This window comes from Sapajus apella, unplaced genomic scaffold (assembly GCF_009761245.1).
Source record: "Sapajus apella isolate SASKATOON/1434 unplaced genomic scaffold, GSC_monkey_1.0 scaffold16, whole genome shotgun sequence".
NCBI classification, from domain to species: domain Eukaryota; kingdom Metazoa; phylum Chordata; class Mammalia; order Primates; family Cebidae; genus Sapajus; species Sapajus apella.
In genome coordinates this window covers 24,552,762-24,566,390 of record NW_022436956.1, presented here as the reverse complement: position 1 = coordinate 24,566,390, position 13,629 = coordinate 24,552,762, and the positions used below count along the sequence as shown (strand labels likewise).

The 13,629-nt window shown below is 38.0% G+C and overlaps 1 protein-coding gene across 1 annotated transcript in view; it reads left to right on the top strand.

Annotated features, from left to right (window-relative positions):
• Nucleotides 1-8,049, top strand: part of FDX1 (ferredoxin 1) — a 42,611-nt gene extending 34,562 nt beyond the window's left edge. The window contains exons 3-4 of the mRNA XM_032285642.1: nucleotides 1,095-1,224; nucleotides 6,915-8,049. Of these exons, the coding sequence (XP_032141533.1) occupies nucleotides 1,095-1,224; nucleotides 6,915-7,029 (245 nt within the window). The 3' untranslated portion in view covers nucleotides 7,030-8,049. The remainder of the gene's footprint in view (nucleotides 1-1,094; nucleotides 1,225-6,914) is intronic.
• Nucleotides 8,050-13,629: the final 5,580 nt, after the last annotated feature.

Sequence of the window (13,629 nt, the reverse complement as noted above, 5' to 3'; positions counted from 1 at the left end):
GACTTGAGCTTGGTGGAAGCCAGCTGAATGCAAAATTGGCTGACTTACGTGGTGTTGATTTCTTTGTCAGGAGATTTTCAAGTGAAGGCTAAGTAACCCCAGGAAACGGATGTTGCAGAGCAGATTCGTCCTGGTTTAGATGGACAAGGTGATGTTGTAGTTCTCTTGTCACAGTGTCTGATGTATGATATGTACTCAGTAAACAACTGTTAAATTAAAGACTTAAAGAAATAGAACAGGAGAAATATTCTGATTATTTAAAACCACAGTGACTCATTTTAAAATGACTGATTTGATTCTGTCCAAATTACTAGCAGAGATTGAGAGGGAAGAACATTTAACTTAATTTAGTGATAGGTTTGATTGCTTTCTAGTTCCTCTTATATACCATAACTTACATCACTATTATGTAAGTAATTACTATATAAGTTTAAGAATGCACACATTTTTATATGTATACATGTCTCAGCTTATTAACTTATAAGCTCTCTGTTATTAGGATTATGTATTTTCATAGGTATTCCTTCACAGCACCAAGCCAGAACCTTTGTGAAATAATATAATGCAAAGGATTTCAAACTTGTGTGTGTGTATGTGTATGTATGTGTGTGTGTGTGTGTGCACGCACACACACGTGTGCAGTGGTGGGGGGGTTGTTGCCCCTAGTCTCTTCGTTTTCGCCTTTCATTTATATATTTTACTTCCTTTTTTTGAGACAGTCTTACTGTGTTGCCCTGGCTGGAGTGCAGCCTCAGCTCACTGTAGCCTCTGCCTCCCCAGTTTAAGTGATTTTTCTGCCTCAGCCTCCCTAGTAGCTGGGACTACAAGTGTGCACCACCATGCCTGGCTAATTTTTGCATTTTTAGTACAGACAGAGTTTCACTATATTGGCCAGGCTGGTCTTGGCTCCTTACCTCAAGTGATCTGTCCGCCTTGGCCTCCCAAAGTGCTGGAATTATAGTTGTGAGCCACTGTGCCTGGCCTCATTCACGTATTCTAATGCTGATTCTAACATTTAGAAACCTTTACTGAACCAGGTTTGATTCGTGTCTGATGTAGAAGGGAGTATGTTCAGTGTTTGTTGTTTTTGTCAGGTGCGTGTGAGGGAACCCTGGCTTGTTCAACTTGTCACCTCATCTTTGAAGATCACATATTTGAGAAGTTAGATGCAATCACTGATGAGGAGAATGACATGCTCGATCTGGCATATGGACTAACAGACAGGTAAGATTTTTGGACTGTTTCAATTGTGCTAATAATCTGGGAACATAGATATTTTATTATGTTTTCTATGTAAGACCAGACTCATGAATGTAACAGTGTTCTACCAGGTTAAATAACAGATTTTGAGTATCAGATACGTGGCATTTCTCTTTGTTTTCCCTGTTCCACAGTTTAGACCTTATGAAACATTTTACAAAAGTAAAAAAAAAAGTTAATTGGAAGTATTGGAAATATAAGTTCTAGATCCTAACAAATCATCTTTAGGTCTCTTTTTACTCCAGGAACTAATATTTATCACAACTTAATGGGAGGGGTTAAATTTAATGATTTTATAGTATTCTTGAAGGACACATTTGATAAGTGAACAAATTATAGTGGAAAGTTTTACCTATTTGAGAGAACAGAATTTTTAAAGAAACAATATATAATAGTAATTATGTTAAAATGAATAATTATTTTTCTAAGTGTACATTAGTCAGAGCTTCTTATTGTTATTAATTTACTCTTAGAAATGACAAGATTTACAGTGGCAAGTGACATCAAGTGCTACCTTCTTTTTGAAAAAAATTATCTAGTCTTTTGATTGGAGTCAAGGAAGGTAGCTAGTTGATATACTGCTTCAAGGGGTAGGATAATGAGGGCTTATTACTTAATTAAGGTTGGTACTGTTTAATTTGGTAACCTTAATGACAAGTAATTTTTTAAAAATAGTTTTATTTCAGGTATGTTATATAGCTAGAATTTTAATCCTCACAATCATTTTTAGGTCATTTGAATTTATTTAGATAGGAAGGATCATTTTGTTCCTTTTATGGTTTATTTCCCTCTTGGTGAATGTGAGACTGATAACCCTGGGAAGAGAAACTGATAAAATAGTATTTCTTTAGACACCAAAGCAGAGTGGCATGTGGCTACTGTCTGCCTGTCCTCTGACATCTTCATTGCACGTTCTCTATGAGCACCTCCTTTCTTTTTCCCTTAACACAGAGACTAAATCCAGTGACCGACTGTATTAGTTAGGTTCTGAGAATTGTGCCTCTTAATAAGAGAGCTAAATCATAGCTCACTGCCTGCCCTTTTCTATAGATACAATTTGTAGATGGATGTAATATAATAGATAATATTCTAATTGAAAGGGAAAAGGGAGCGCTACATTTAGAAGAGATACAAAAGGTCTATAATAAATGTAAGCTAGCAAGAATATTGATGATAAAATTTCCAAGTTTTAGCGCTATCTGTTGGGAACTTACTGTAATACCTAGGCACTTAAATATTATTTCTAACTTTCAGGGTTAAGCAGTACTATCACCATGTTGTAGGTGGGGAGATGCGGCTTAGTTATTGCAGATTTCCAAGTTTTAGTGCTAAAAAATGGAGAGCAAGGAACAGCTTTTATAGTGTTTTATAGCTGGTATTCTTAAATACACAGAATTTTAGTAGAAATACTTTGGGGGAAAAAGTATAATTAGTTTCACAGGAGCATTTACAAAACACACTGACATTTGGAATGGGAAGAATTTTGTTCAAAGCTAATAACCACATGTAAACTTATTTTTAGGGTATCAGAAAGTTTCAGAAAAGGAATAAGGAAATTCAGCCTTTTAATTCATAAAGTTAAATACTATGTAAATGTTTTTAATTTTTAAGGAAAAACATTATCATTCCAATAATTTTTTTTTTTTTTCATTTTGAGACAGTCTTGCTCTGTCGCCCAGCAGTACAATGGCATGATCTTGGCTCACTGCAACCTCTGCCTCTTGGGTTCAAGTGATTCTCCTGCCTCGGCCTCCTGAGTAGCTGGGATTACAGGTGCCTGCCACCACGACCAGCTAATTTTTGTGTTTTTAGCAGAGATGGGGTTTCACCGTGTTGGGCAGGCTGGTCTTGAACTCCTCACCTCAGGTGATCTGCCTGCCTTGACCTCCCAAAGTGCTGGGATTACAGGCATGAGCCACCATGCGTGGCTTCAATGTTTTATTGGTTGTCCTTAACCTTGATTGTTGATAGATGAATGATACATGATAGCCTTATTTTTTTTTTTTTCATACTGGTTGCCTGTCTCCCTTTTCCCAGTAGAAGAACAGCCATGTCTTGTTTTACCATTGTATCTCCAATGCCAGATTCACCATAGAGGTCACCAACAGTTTGCAGAATTAATAGTTTATAGAAAGGGAGATTCAGGAATTACCTGTGAGTTTACACTGGATGATTGTCATTGCTCCCTGCCACCAGTATCCATGGATAATCTACACAAAGGTCTCAGATTCCTCATATGCAAGATGTGGATAATAATAGTACCTACCTCATATTATTGCTGTGTGAAGCTAATGAGGAAATATATGTGAAGCTCTCAGAATAGTGCTTGGTGGAGAAAGCATTCATTAAATGGTAGTTGTTAGCATCATAGCTACTATCATATTGACCTATCTGTTGGAAACTTACTGTAATGCCTAGGCACTTAAATATTATTTCTAACTTTCAGGGTTAAGCAGTACTATCACCATATTGTAGGTGGGGAGATGCGGCTTAGTTATTGCAGATTTGCTTAAGGCTGCACAGCTAGTGTGTAACACCCCTGATTTGAATCCAGCTATTCAAAGCCCTTGGTCTTTTAGTATGTCAAGCTACTTCTCTGAATTGAAAACCAAACCCCAGAACTAAAGTAAACCCGATACCCAGTACATTTTCACCGTCAGGGATATGTAGGAAGAGACTGGAGAAAATAACTTCCAGGTTTGCAGAAGTGTCAGAGTGTTGTGGGACTTAAGTGTGAAATCAGGGGAACCTTGTTGTCTGTCTCCTCCTCTAGAAGTATGAGACACTGTCTATACTGGTGGATCTTGGAGCCAGAGACCTTTAAGGAGATAGAAGAAGTAGGAGAGTGAGAAAATAGCCACGAAGCGCACTACTGCCTTATTTTCTAGAGTGAGCTGGAGCTTTTAGTGCTGTCTTTCTCTGTGTTCCCATAATAGACCTATTGTTCTTCTATCACCACACTTGTGATACTCTGCCCTGTTTCACTGATAACTGTTTCCATCTCTGTTTCCCTTGCTAAAGTAACAGTTCCTTGAAGACCAGCATCATTTTGCTATCTGTATAGACATACCAAGAGTAATCAACAGGCTCTCAAGGGCTTGCTGTCCTAATGAATTTGTCCAAATTGGCTTGCCACTTTTTCTTTCTTGCAAACAGAGCTTAATGCATAATTGAGTGTTGTCAAGGCTGTTTCCAATTCTGCAAATGCAGAACTCTTGGTAGAGGGAATATTTTTCTATTAGGAATCAGTATTTCTCATGGTTAAGCATACTCCTTTACTTCAAAACTTCCTGGTGGTTCCTCCTAGCTCACCAGTAAAAACACAGGCCCCTTAACTGATATTCACAGCTGCCTGTGGCTCTGGTCGCCTTTCTGGCCCATCGTTCCCCTTGTCCTTGTTTGTGCTGTGCAGCAACCAAGCTAAAACGCCCATCTTGCCTTAAAGGTGACTTGAGCTTCCCTGCATTCTGTTGCCTTTGCCTCACGTACTTTTCTTCTTTATCTTTTATAAAATAGTAAATAGTAAATCCTACCTATCCTTCAGAGCCCATTGTGGATACCACCTCCTGTGGGCAGAAGTAGGAAGTAGGTGCTTTTTCCTTAGACCTCTTAGAGCCATTTGGTTTTCTCCCTTGGTGGCATTTGCCACAGTCTTGCATGTTAACTACCTGAATGTGTCTCATCTCTTCCCTTTGACTGAAAGTTTACTCATTAATGTTGGCGTTAGCGACCAATTCTAACAGCAGTCCTGTGAGGAGTTCTCCTACTCATCTTGAAGATTAGATTAGGAAACCAGCGTTTGGTTAGGTTAAGCAAGTTGGTGTATTAAATGCTGGATTCCATACTGCTGGTCTCATTGGCTGTAATTCTGATACTGTCTCTTTAAGTGCATCCCAATGGCCAGAAAATAAGACGTTAAGAAAGTATGGAGTTGAGTTGCTGTTTTTCACTGACATTTAATATTGTGCCTGTAGGTGCTCAATAAATGCTTGAAGAATACATTAATAAAACCAAGACCTGAATATCACATTTCATCAAATCGAAGACATGTTGATTGTATGATTAACATTTCTTTTTATATGCCACTAAGGATGAAAAAAAGCACTGCTAATTCAAATATGGCATAGTGTTATCACTTAATGTATTTTCTGCATATTGAAAGAGTTATTTAGGCTTATCTAGACATAGATTTGAATTATATATCACTACTGAGAAAAGAAAACAGGCTGACTGTGGTGGCTCATGCCTGTAATCCCAACACTTTGGGAGGCCGAGGCAGGCAGATCACTTGAGCCCAGGAGTTTGAGAGCAGCTTGGGCAACATGGTGAAATCTTGTCTCCACAAAAAACACAAAAAGTTTCCAAGCATGGTGGTGCACACCTGTAGTCACAGCTATTCAGGACGCTGAGGTGGGGTGATCACCAGAGCTCGGGAGGTGAAGGTTGCAGTGAGCTGAAATCATGCCACTGCACTCCAGCCTGGGTGACAGACCCAAACCCTCTCTTAAAAAAAAAAGAAAGAAAGGAAAATATACACAAAATAAATTTAGTAGTAATTCTGCAAAAAAGAGGAAATTATAGTCATTCTTACAATGACAAATATTTATTAATTCCAAATTTATACACTACTTTCTTTCTGTATTCTTCTTCGTTTTCATTTTGTAATCTTTTTAGACTTATTTTCTAAAGTAGGTAAATTCAACATGTGGTACTTACGTACTTCCCATAACTAAGTTGAAGAGATCCCTGTATGAATATTGTCATCAAATTTGTAGCTATGACATGACCATTACCTGACAGTGTAGCAGTGATTATAAGATTCCATTGATTTTTTTTTGAGACGGAGTTTCGCTCTTGTTACCCAGGCTGGAGTGCAATGGCGTGATCTCAGCTCACCGCAACCTCCGCCTCCTGGGTTCAGGCAATTCTCTTGCCTCAGCCTCCCGAGTAGCTGGGACTACAGGTGCGCGCCATCATGCCCAGCTAATTTTTTGTATTTTTAGTAGAGACGGGGTTTCTCCTTGTTGACCAGGATGGTCTCGATCTCTTGACCTCGTGATCCACCCGCCTCGGCCTCCCAAAGTGCTGGGATTACAGGTGTGAGCCACTGGGCCCGGCCAATTCCATTGATTTTAAGATGCTTCTTGATTTTCAGAGATGGTAAAAATTTGAGAAAAAATATGCTTTTATAATTGATGACTTAAATCTATGCATTTATTCCAGATTTCTTCTTTTAAAGGCTTTAAAAAGTATAGCTTTCTTTTATAGTCTGTGTGGTTTTAATTATCCAGGAATTGATTAATCATTTTCTTGGCCTTGCTAATAACCTCAGTTCTCCACCATTTTGCCTTCTGATTGTTTCCTTGCCTGTCAGCTCTTTGACCAAAAAGTAGTGGTCTGGTAAAAATAGGAACTAAAGGCTAAAATGAAGCTTTGGCATACCAGGTTTATTGTATTCATATTTATTTACCTTTTGTTATCCTTTAGTTGGTGGGGTTGGTTATATCTGTTTTGACATAAAGGAAATTTAAAAGGTTGATAAGTTTCCTAACTGCTTTGGGTAAGAAAACATAAAGGCTATCTTAAACAACTGGATTGCCTTGTGAATCATATATAAATAATACTAAACCATACCATCCTCCTTTTCCATACAGATCACGGTTGGGCTGCCAAATCTGCTTGACAAAATCTATGGACAATATGACTGTTCGAGTGCCTGAAACAGTGGCTGACGCCAGACAATCCATTGATGTTGGCAAGACCTCCTGAACTAGAACAAATAGGAATATTTTCATGGAATTTTACCTATTTTTATAATTATTATTTCTTAATATCATTAAATGAGAACATGGATGAGTGGACTTTGTATTATGACTAGCTTTACTATTTTAATTCACCTCATATAACTACTGAATTTTGTAGTTCTTGAAAGTATGCAATTTTTATTTTGATTATATTACAAAAATGTCAATCAAATATTAGAAAATAGTTAATATGATAAAAAAAAACCTGACATTTTTTTCCTTATGTTTGTTTAGTGACTTTAGCAAAATGTTTTCATATAATCTCATCTGTTTACCTAGAAGATAGGTTAAGAAAAAGATATTATTCTTGTTTGATGTGGGTGAAGGCAGAGATCTAACGGGCTATACCACTAATTAGAAAATCTGTACTAGAACCTGTGTCTTATTACTATAAGTTATATGTTCAGACTGAAACTGGAGAAATTATGACCATCTTATTTATAGCAGTAGTTAAATATGATTGTATATGGACAAAAATATTTAATTGCTCAGTTAACTGCTTAACTTCAAAGATAGTTATTAACCTTATAAATAAATATTTCCAAATTTTGATTGTGAAGTTTTAAGTCTGAACATAGGCATTATAACACTGTCAAAGATGTTTGATCTCTGTTTTGACTAAACTAGAGGAAAGACTATTGGATGCGTTTATTCTTTTCTATTCTGAGAAGAATGGCTTAACTTTGTACTCTTTGAATAACAGTGCTGATTTATAAATCTCTGCCTGTAACAGAATGGAAACCTTATGAATGAATTATGTGTCTCTGTCCTGAGCTGGAGAAGGGAATGAGCGGGCTGACATATCACGCAGCCCCAGGTGGCGCCATTCTCTCACACAAGGATGAGGCTCCAGAGTGAGCAGCCTGTGCTGCAGTGTGTGTCAGTCCCAGGAGGGAGGGAGTGGCCTGAGCACCACAGATTACCAAGTATGTGTGGAAGACATTTGTGTCCTTATCTTTACTATAAATAAATTCATAAAAGTTAACAAAGGGGTACACAGAATGGTCTTTGGAAATGTAATAAAACTTTAACTTGGACTAATTGTGAGGAAGAGCAGAACAAATTAGTAGAAAAAAAGTGAATTACAGGACAATTGAGTTAGCTTCATGTGTATTATTGCAGCTTGGTCATTTATATAAATACTTGTCTAGTACAATGCTTGACATACAGTATTGTGTTAGGCCCATTAGGGACACAGAGATGAACAAAACAAGGAATGTCATCAGGGAATTCACATTTTATTAGGAAAAGGTAAAATATGTATGTATGTGCAAATAATTTGCTTGAACTAAACTGACTAGTTCTGGAAAGTAAGATTTTAAACTGATTTATATGTAAAAAGTGATTAGGAAGAACTTGAAGTATCTGATTTTCATTTGATGCTTAACAACTACTGAATGTGTTTTTGTTTTTTTTGAGACAGGGTCTCGCTGTGTCACCCAGACTGGAGTGCAGTAGTGCCATCTCAGATCACTGCAACTTCTGCCTTCCAGGTTCAAGCAATTCTTGTGCCTCAGCCTCCTGAGTAGCTGGGACTACTGGCACAAGCCATCATACCTGGCTGATTTTTGTATTTTTTGTAGGGATGGGGTTTTGCCATGTTTCTCACGCTGGTCTTAAACTTTTGAGTTCAAGTGATCCCCCCAACTCAGCCTCCCCAAATGCTGGGATTACAGGTGTGAGCCACTGTGCTTGGCCATAACTATTGAATGCTTTCTATGCAGAGTATGCTTGTCTTAATTTTCTGTTGCTAGAATAGAATACCACAGACTGGGTAATTTATAAAGAAAAGAGATTTATTTGGGTCATGGTTCTGGAGGCTGAGAGGTCCAAGAGCATGGCACCAGCATCTGCTTGGCATCTGGTGAGGGCCTTCTTGCTGCATCCTTACATGGTGGAAGGGCAAAAGAATGCGAGTGAGAACAAGAGAGCAGAATGATTATCCTTTTATCAGGAGCCCACGCCTGACTTAACTAATCCACACCTGAGATAAAGGCATTAATCTATTCATGAGGGCTTTGCTCTTAAAGGAGATCACCCCTTACAGGACCCAGCTTTCTATGCCATTACAGTGGCGACTAAATTTCAACCTGAGTTTTGGAGGGGACATTCAAACCATAACGGTGCTATAATTTTAAAGTACTTCAAAGCCAATTTATTCCCTTAATTAGCTTCAGTATTCTTGTCTTTGTGTGTAGATTACCTAAACTCTCCTTCCAGAGCTACTTTAATGATTATATTCAACCAAAGCACTCTAAAATTTAGAATATAAATTGTCTTATACTTCAAATTAGAAAAGTTCAAATAAATGAAGTTTAATTGTGTTAGTATAGAAAGCCTTCTAAAATTATTAAATGGAGGCTATAATCTATAATTGGTTTGTATAAAGGTGATTTTTCAGTTTGAAAAACATCCTTCTGTATTTGATATATGTGTGTTGTAGGTAAATGTGTTCATTTATCTATTGCTACAAAACAAATTACCCCAAAGCTTAGTGGCTTAAAATCAGAATCTTACATTATTTCAGACAGTTCCTATGAGTCAGGAATTCAGAGTACAGGGCAAGGATGGCTTGTCTCTGCCCCACAGTATATGGGTCTTAAGCCAGATGATTCAAAGGCCAGGTTTTAGAATTATCTTCAGGCTTATTCTTCATATGACTGGTATCATATGTTGGCATCAGCGTGGGTGGGGGGTGTCTGGGAGAAGATGTTGACTGGAACACCCACACGTGGCTTCTCTGTGTGGCCTGGACCTCCTCACAATGTGGTGGCTGGGTTCTAAGGGCAAGTATCCTCAGAGGAGCATGCATGCCAGGCAGAACTGGATCCCCTTTATGAGCTGGTTGTGGAAGTGACACAGTATCACACCCAACTATTCTTTTCACTAGAAGTGAAGCACTAAGTCTGGCCCATCATTCAAAGGGAGGGGTTTCCAAGTATTTGGGGCTATCGCAGTAACTGTTAACTTATTGGCCCTTGATTTCCTGTGAATATTGGCCTTTTAACTAACAGTGTTCTAAACTTCTTAAGAGTAGCTAGTTTTTTCTCTTATATTTGAAAGATTCTTGTGTCTGCTTTATTATGATGGCTCACTTGTTTTATTCTGTAACTCCTAACGTTTTGCTTCTTGACTATTGATTTAAATGAAAAGAAAAAATAGTGGGCTCCCTTTCAATGCTATGTAATTTTTTTTTTTTTTTTTTTTTTTTACCTTTCGCATTTTTCCACCAAGAAAGGCATCTTCCTTTGGTATAGAGCTCTATGTAATTATTGGTTATGTGCTAATACTTAATATTGTATCTGGCTTTCACAGATAAAACCAACCTATAATTACTTAAGTAATTCAGAACCATTGAATTAATTTCTTAAGTGAACCATTGTAAGGAATTCTAAAACCTTTTGCCTTTCACTGTGAAAATATTGTCTAATTTTTCTGTCTTGAAAGACAGCTTTCTTATTTTCTTACTAGCTATTTAAGTATCAGATAATGATCCATGTGGTCACTTAGTGGTCATTCAGCAGTTACTAGAATGATTATATTTACTTGAATAATTGTTTTCTAGGAGAGACTTTGACTCTTCATATGTTTTCCCAGCGTTTCTTTTTCTTCTTTTTCACGAGTCTTTTAATTGTTTTTCCTTCCTGAAATTTTGTGGTAAACCACATTTTGGATCAGAATTTGTTAGATGGCTTTCTTATTTGTAGCACAACTTATTCTATTTTCAAAAAAAAATCGGAATAATTTTACATTACTAAAACTTTATAAAGTGTAAATAAACCACAGTAAGACATTCAAACATTACGTATGAATTTTGTTTTCTATTAGAGAAATATTGAAGAGTAGAAATATGATCTTTGTTAGGCAATGACAAGATTCTTTTAATGTGTCAATACATCACATGACATCAAGTTATTTTTATAAGATTTTTTCTGTTTATAATCTCTAGAAACTGAAAAATTAGAAAATCAGCTGGCAGGAGGAAGGCATGATCAGTAGCAGATACAAATACATGTGGCCATAATAGAATAGAAATGGGGAGTTAAAGGATAATTTAAATCTACCAGAAACAGCTTCCGAGGGGAGTTGATAGAAGGATCTTCACGGTGAGGGGCATCACTGCTGCAGTGGCAGTTACTAGTAAGCTATCTAATAGACACCTCTTTCCTTTTTCCTTTGACTCCCATTTGCTTATTATCTAAGATATTATTTGTCATTTCATTTGTAGAATTGATTTGATAGTAATATGAAATTAAGGAGAGCCTTTTGCTTTTCTGGCTCCCTTGCTTACCAGCCATTTCTGAAATCATCACCCCTCAGCTTGGTTTACCTCAGTGACCTTTATGACTCTCTTATCTGTCCCATTACTCTGCTTCAGGCTGCCCTTTAGAGCATTTACTACGTATGGCATATGTAGTACTTACTCTATCTAGCAGTTAGCACATCAGCAGTTTTCATCAGTTTTTTCCTGATAGAATAGCACTTACTCTTTTTTTTGTTTGTTTGTTTAAACAGAGTCTTGCTCTCTTGCCCAGGCTAGAGTACAGTGGCATGATCTCTGCTCACTGCAATCTCTGCCCTCTGAGTTCAAGCAATTCTCAGGCCTCAGTCTGCCGAGTAGCTGGGACTACAGGCACCTACCACTATGCCTGGCTAATTTTTTGTATTTTTAGTAGAGACAGGGTTTCACCATGTTGGCCAAGCTGTTCTCAAACTCCTGACCTCAAGTGATCCACCCGCCTTGGTCTCCCAAAGTGCCGTGATTACAGGCATAAGCCACTGCACCCGGCCAGTGCTTACTCTTTTTTTAAAAATTTAATTTAATTTTTAAATTGCATTTTAGGTTTTGGGGTACATACAAAGAACATGCAAGATTGTTGCATAGGTACACACATGGCAGTGTGTTTTGCTGCCTTCCCCCCCATCACCTATATCTGGCATTTCTCCCCATGCTATCTCTCCCCAACTCCCCGCCCCTCGCTGTCCCTCCCCTATTTCCCCCCAACAGACCTCAGTGTGTGATGCTCCCCTCCGTGTGTCCATATGTTCTCATTGTTCAACACCCACCTATGAGTGAGAACATGCAATGTTTGATTATCTGTTCTTGTGTCAGTTTGCTGAGAATGATTAATGCAAATCAAAACTACATTGAGATACCATCTCACGCCAGTTAGAATGGCGATCATTAAAAAATCTGTAGAGAATAGATGCTGGAGAGGATGTGGAGAAATAGGAACACTTTTACACTGTTGGTGAGAGTGCAAGTTAGTTCAACCATTGTGGTAGACAGTGTGGTGATTCCTCAAGGACATAGAAATAGAAATTCCATTTCACCCAGCAATTCCATTACTGGGTATATATCCAAAGGATTACAAATCATTCTACTATAAGGACACATGCACACGAATGTTCATTGCAGCACTGTTTACAATAGCAAAGACCTGGAACCAACCCAAATGCCCATCGGTAATAGACTGGACAGGGAAAATGTGGCACATATACATTGTGGAATACTATGCAGCCATCAAAAACGATGAGTTTGTGTCCTTTGTAGGGACATGGATGAAACTGGAAACCATCATTCTCAGCAAACTGACACAGTGCTTACTCTTTTTAAGAATAAGGACTTGGTTGTGTTCAATTTTATAACTGCAATGTCTATCATAGTATTTAGCCCACAGTAGATCTGTAGTAAGTATTTGAATTAATCAAATCCTGGCCTTACAAGGAATCTGCTTCTAGCATTTGGTTCTGTGGCAGTCACCTGCTATGGATGGGACTGCATAAGCCCAATACAGACCAATATACCGAGCCTGCATCCTAATTAACAGGAGTCAGGTTACACAGGAATGTGTTTTTGAAAAATGAGATAATTTCCACTGCAATGAAAAGGACAGTGTTCAACTTTTTTTTTTTTTTTTAACATATCTCAGAGGAAACTGCCTTCAAATGAGCTGAATGCTACTTTTGATCTTGTAGGTCAGTGGTTCTGAGGCATGAGTGCTGAAGGTCCTCTAGGTGACACATGTACTCCACATCCTTGCATCACGTGGTTCCGCCATGTGCATGCCTCCAGATGAGTGTTCCTCCATCACTTGGAAGCACCTGGCCTCATGCATTCTCATAGCTCTTGGTAACTTCTTACCAGCCTTAGGTTTCCCATGGATTCTAATGAGGATTCCTCAAGGAATGAGAAAGGGATAGGTGGTCCACAGAATATTCTCTTCAAGCAAGCAAGCCAAAGACTGAGAATTACTGATTAACTCTTTTCTTAGTATTTTTGAATTTTAACCTTTTTCTTTCATACAGCTTTATTCATTTCTTATCTGAACTCTAAGGACTGAATGAGCCTCAGAGCGATAGCAAAGTCGGCTTTCTTACGTAGTAGGGGAAAAGCATCACATTTATCATTTGAAGCCCTGGATACTGTTTAAAAATTATCTGAAAATTGGAAATAAAGAACTGCATGTCTCTTCAAAGTTGTGTACAGAGGATTGTCTAACTGGGTCACTGAAGGATCACTTGATGTTTTAGGATGGGGATTAGCAAACTATGTTGTGTGGGC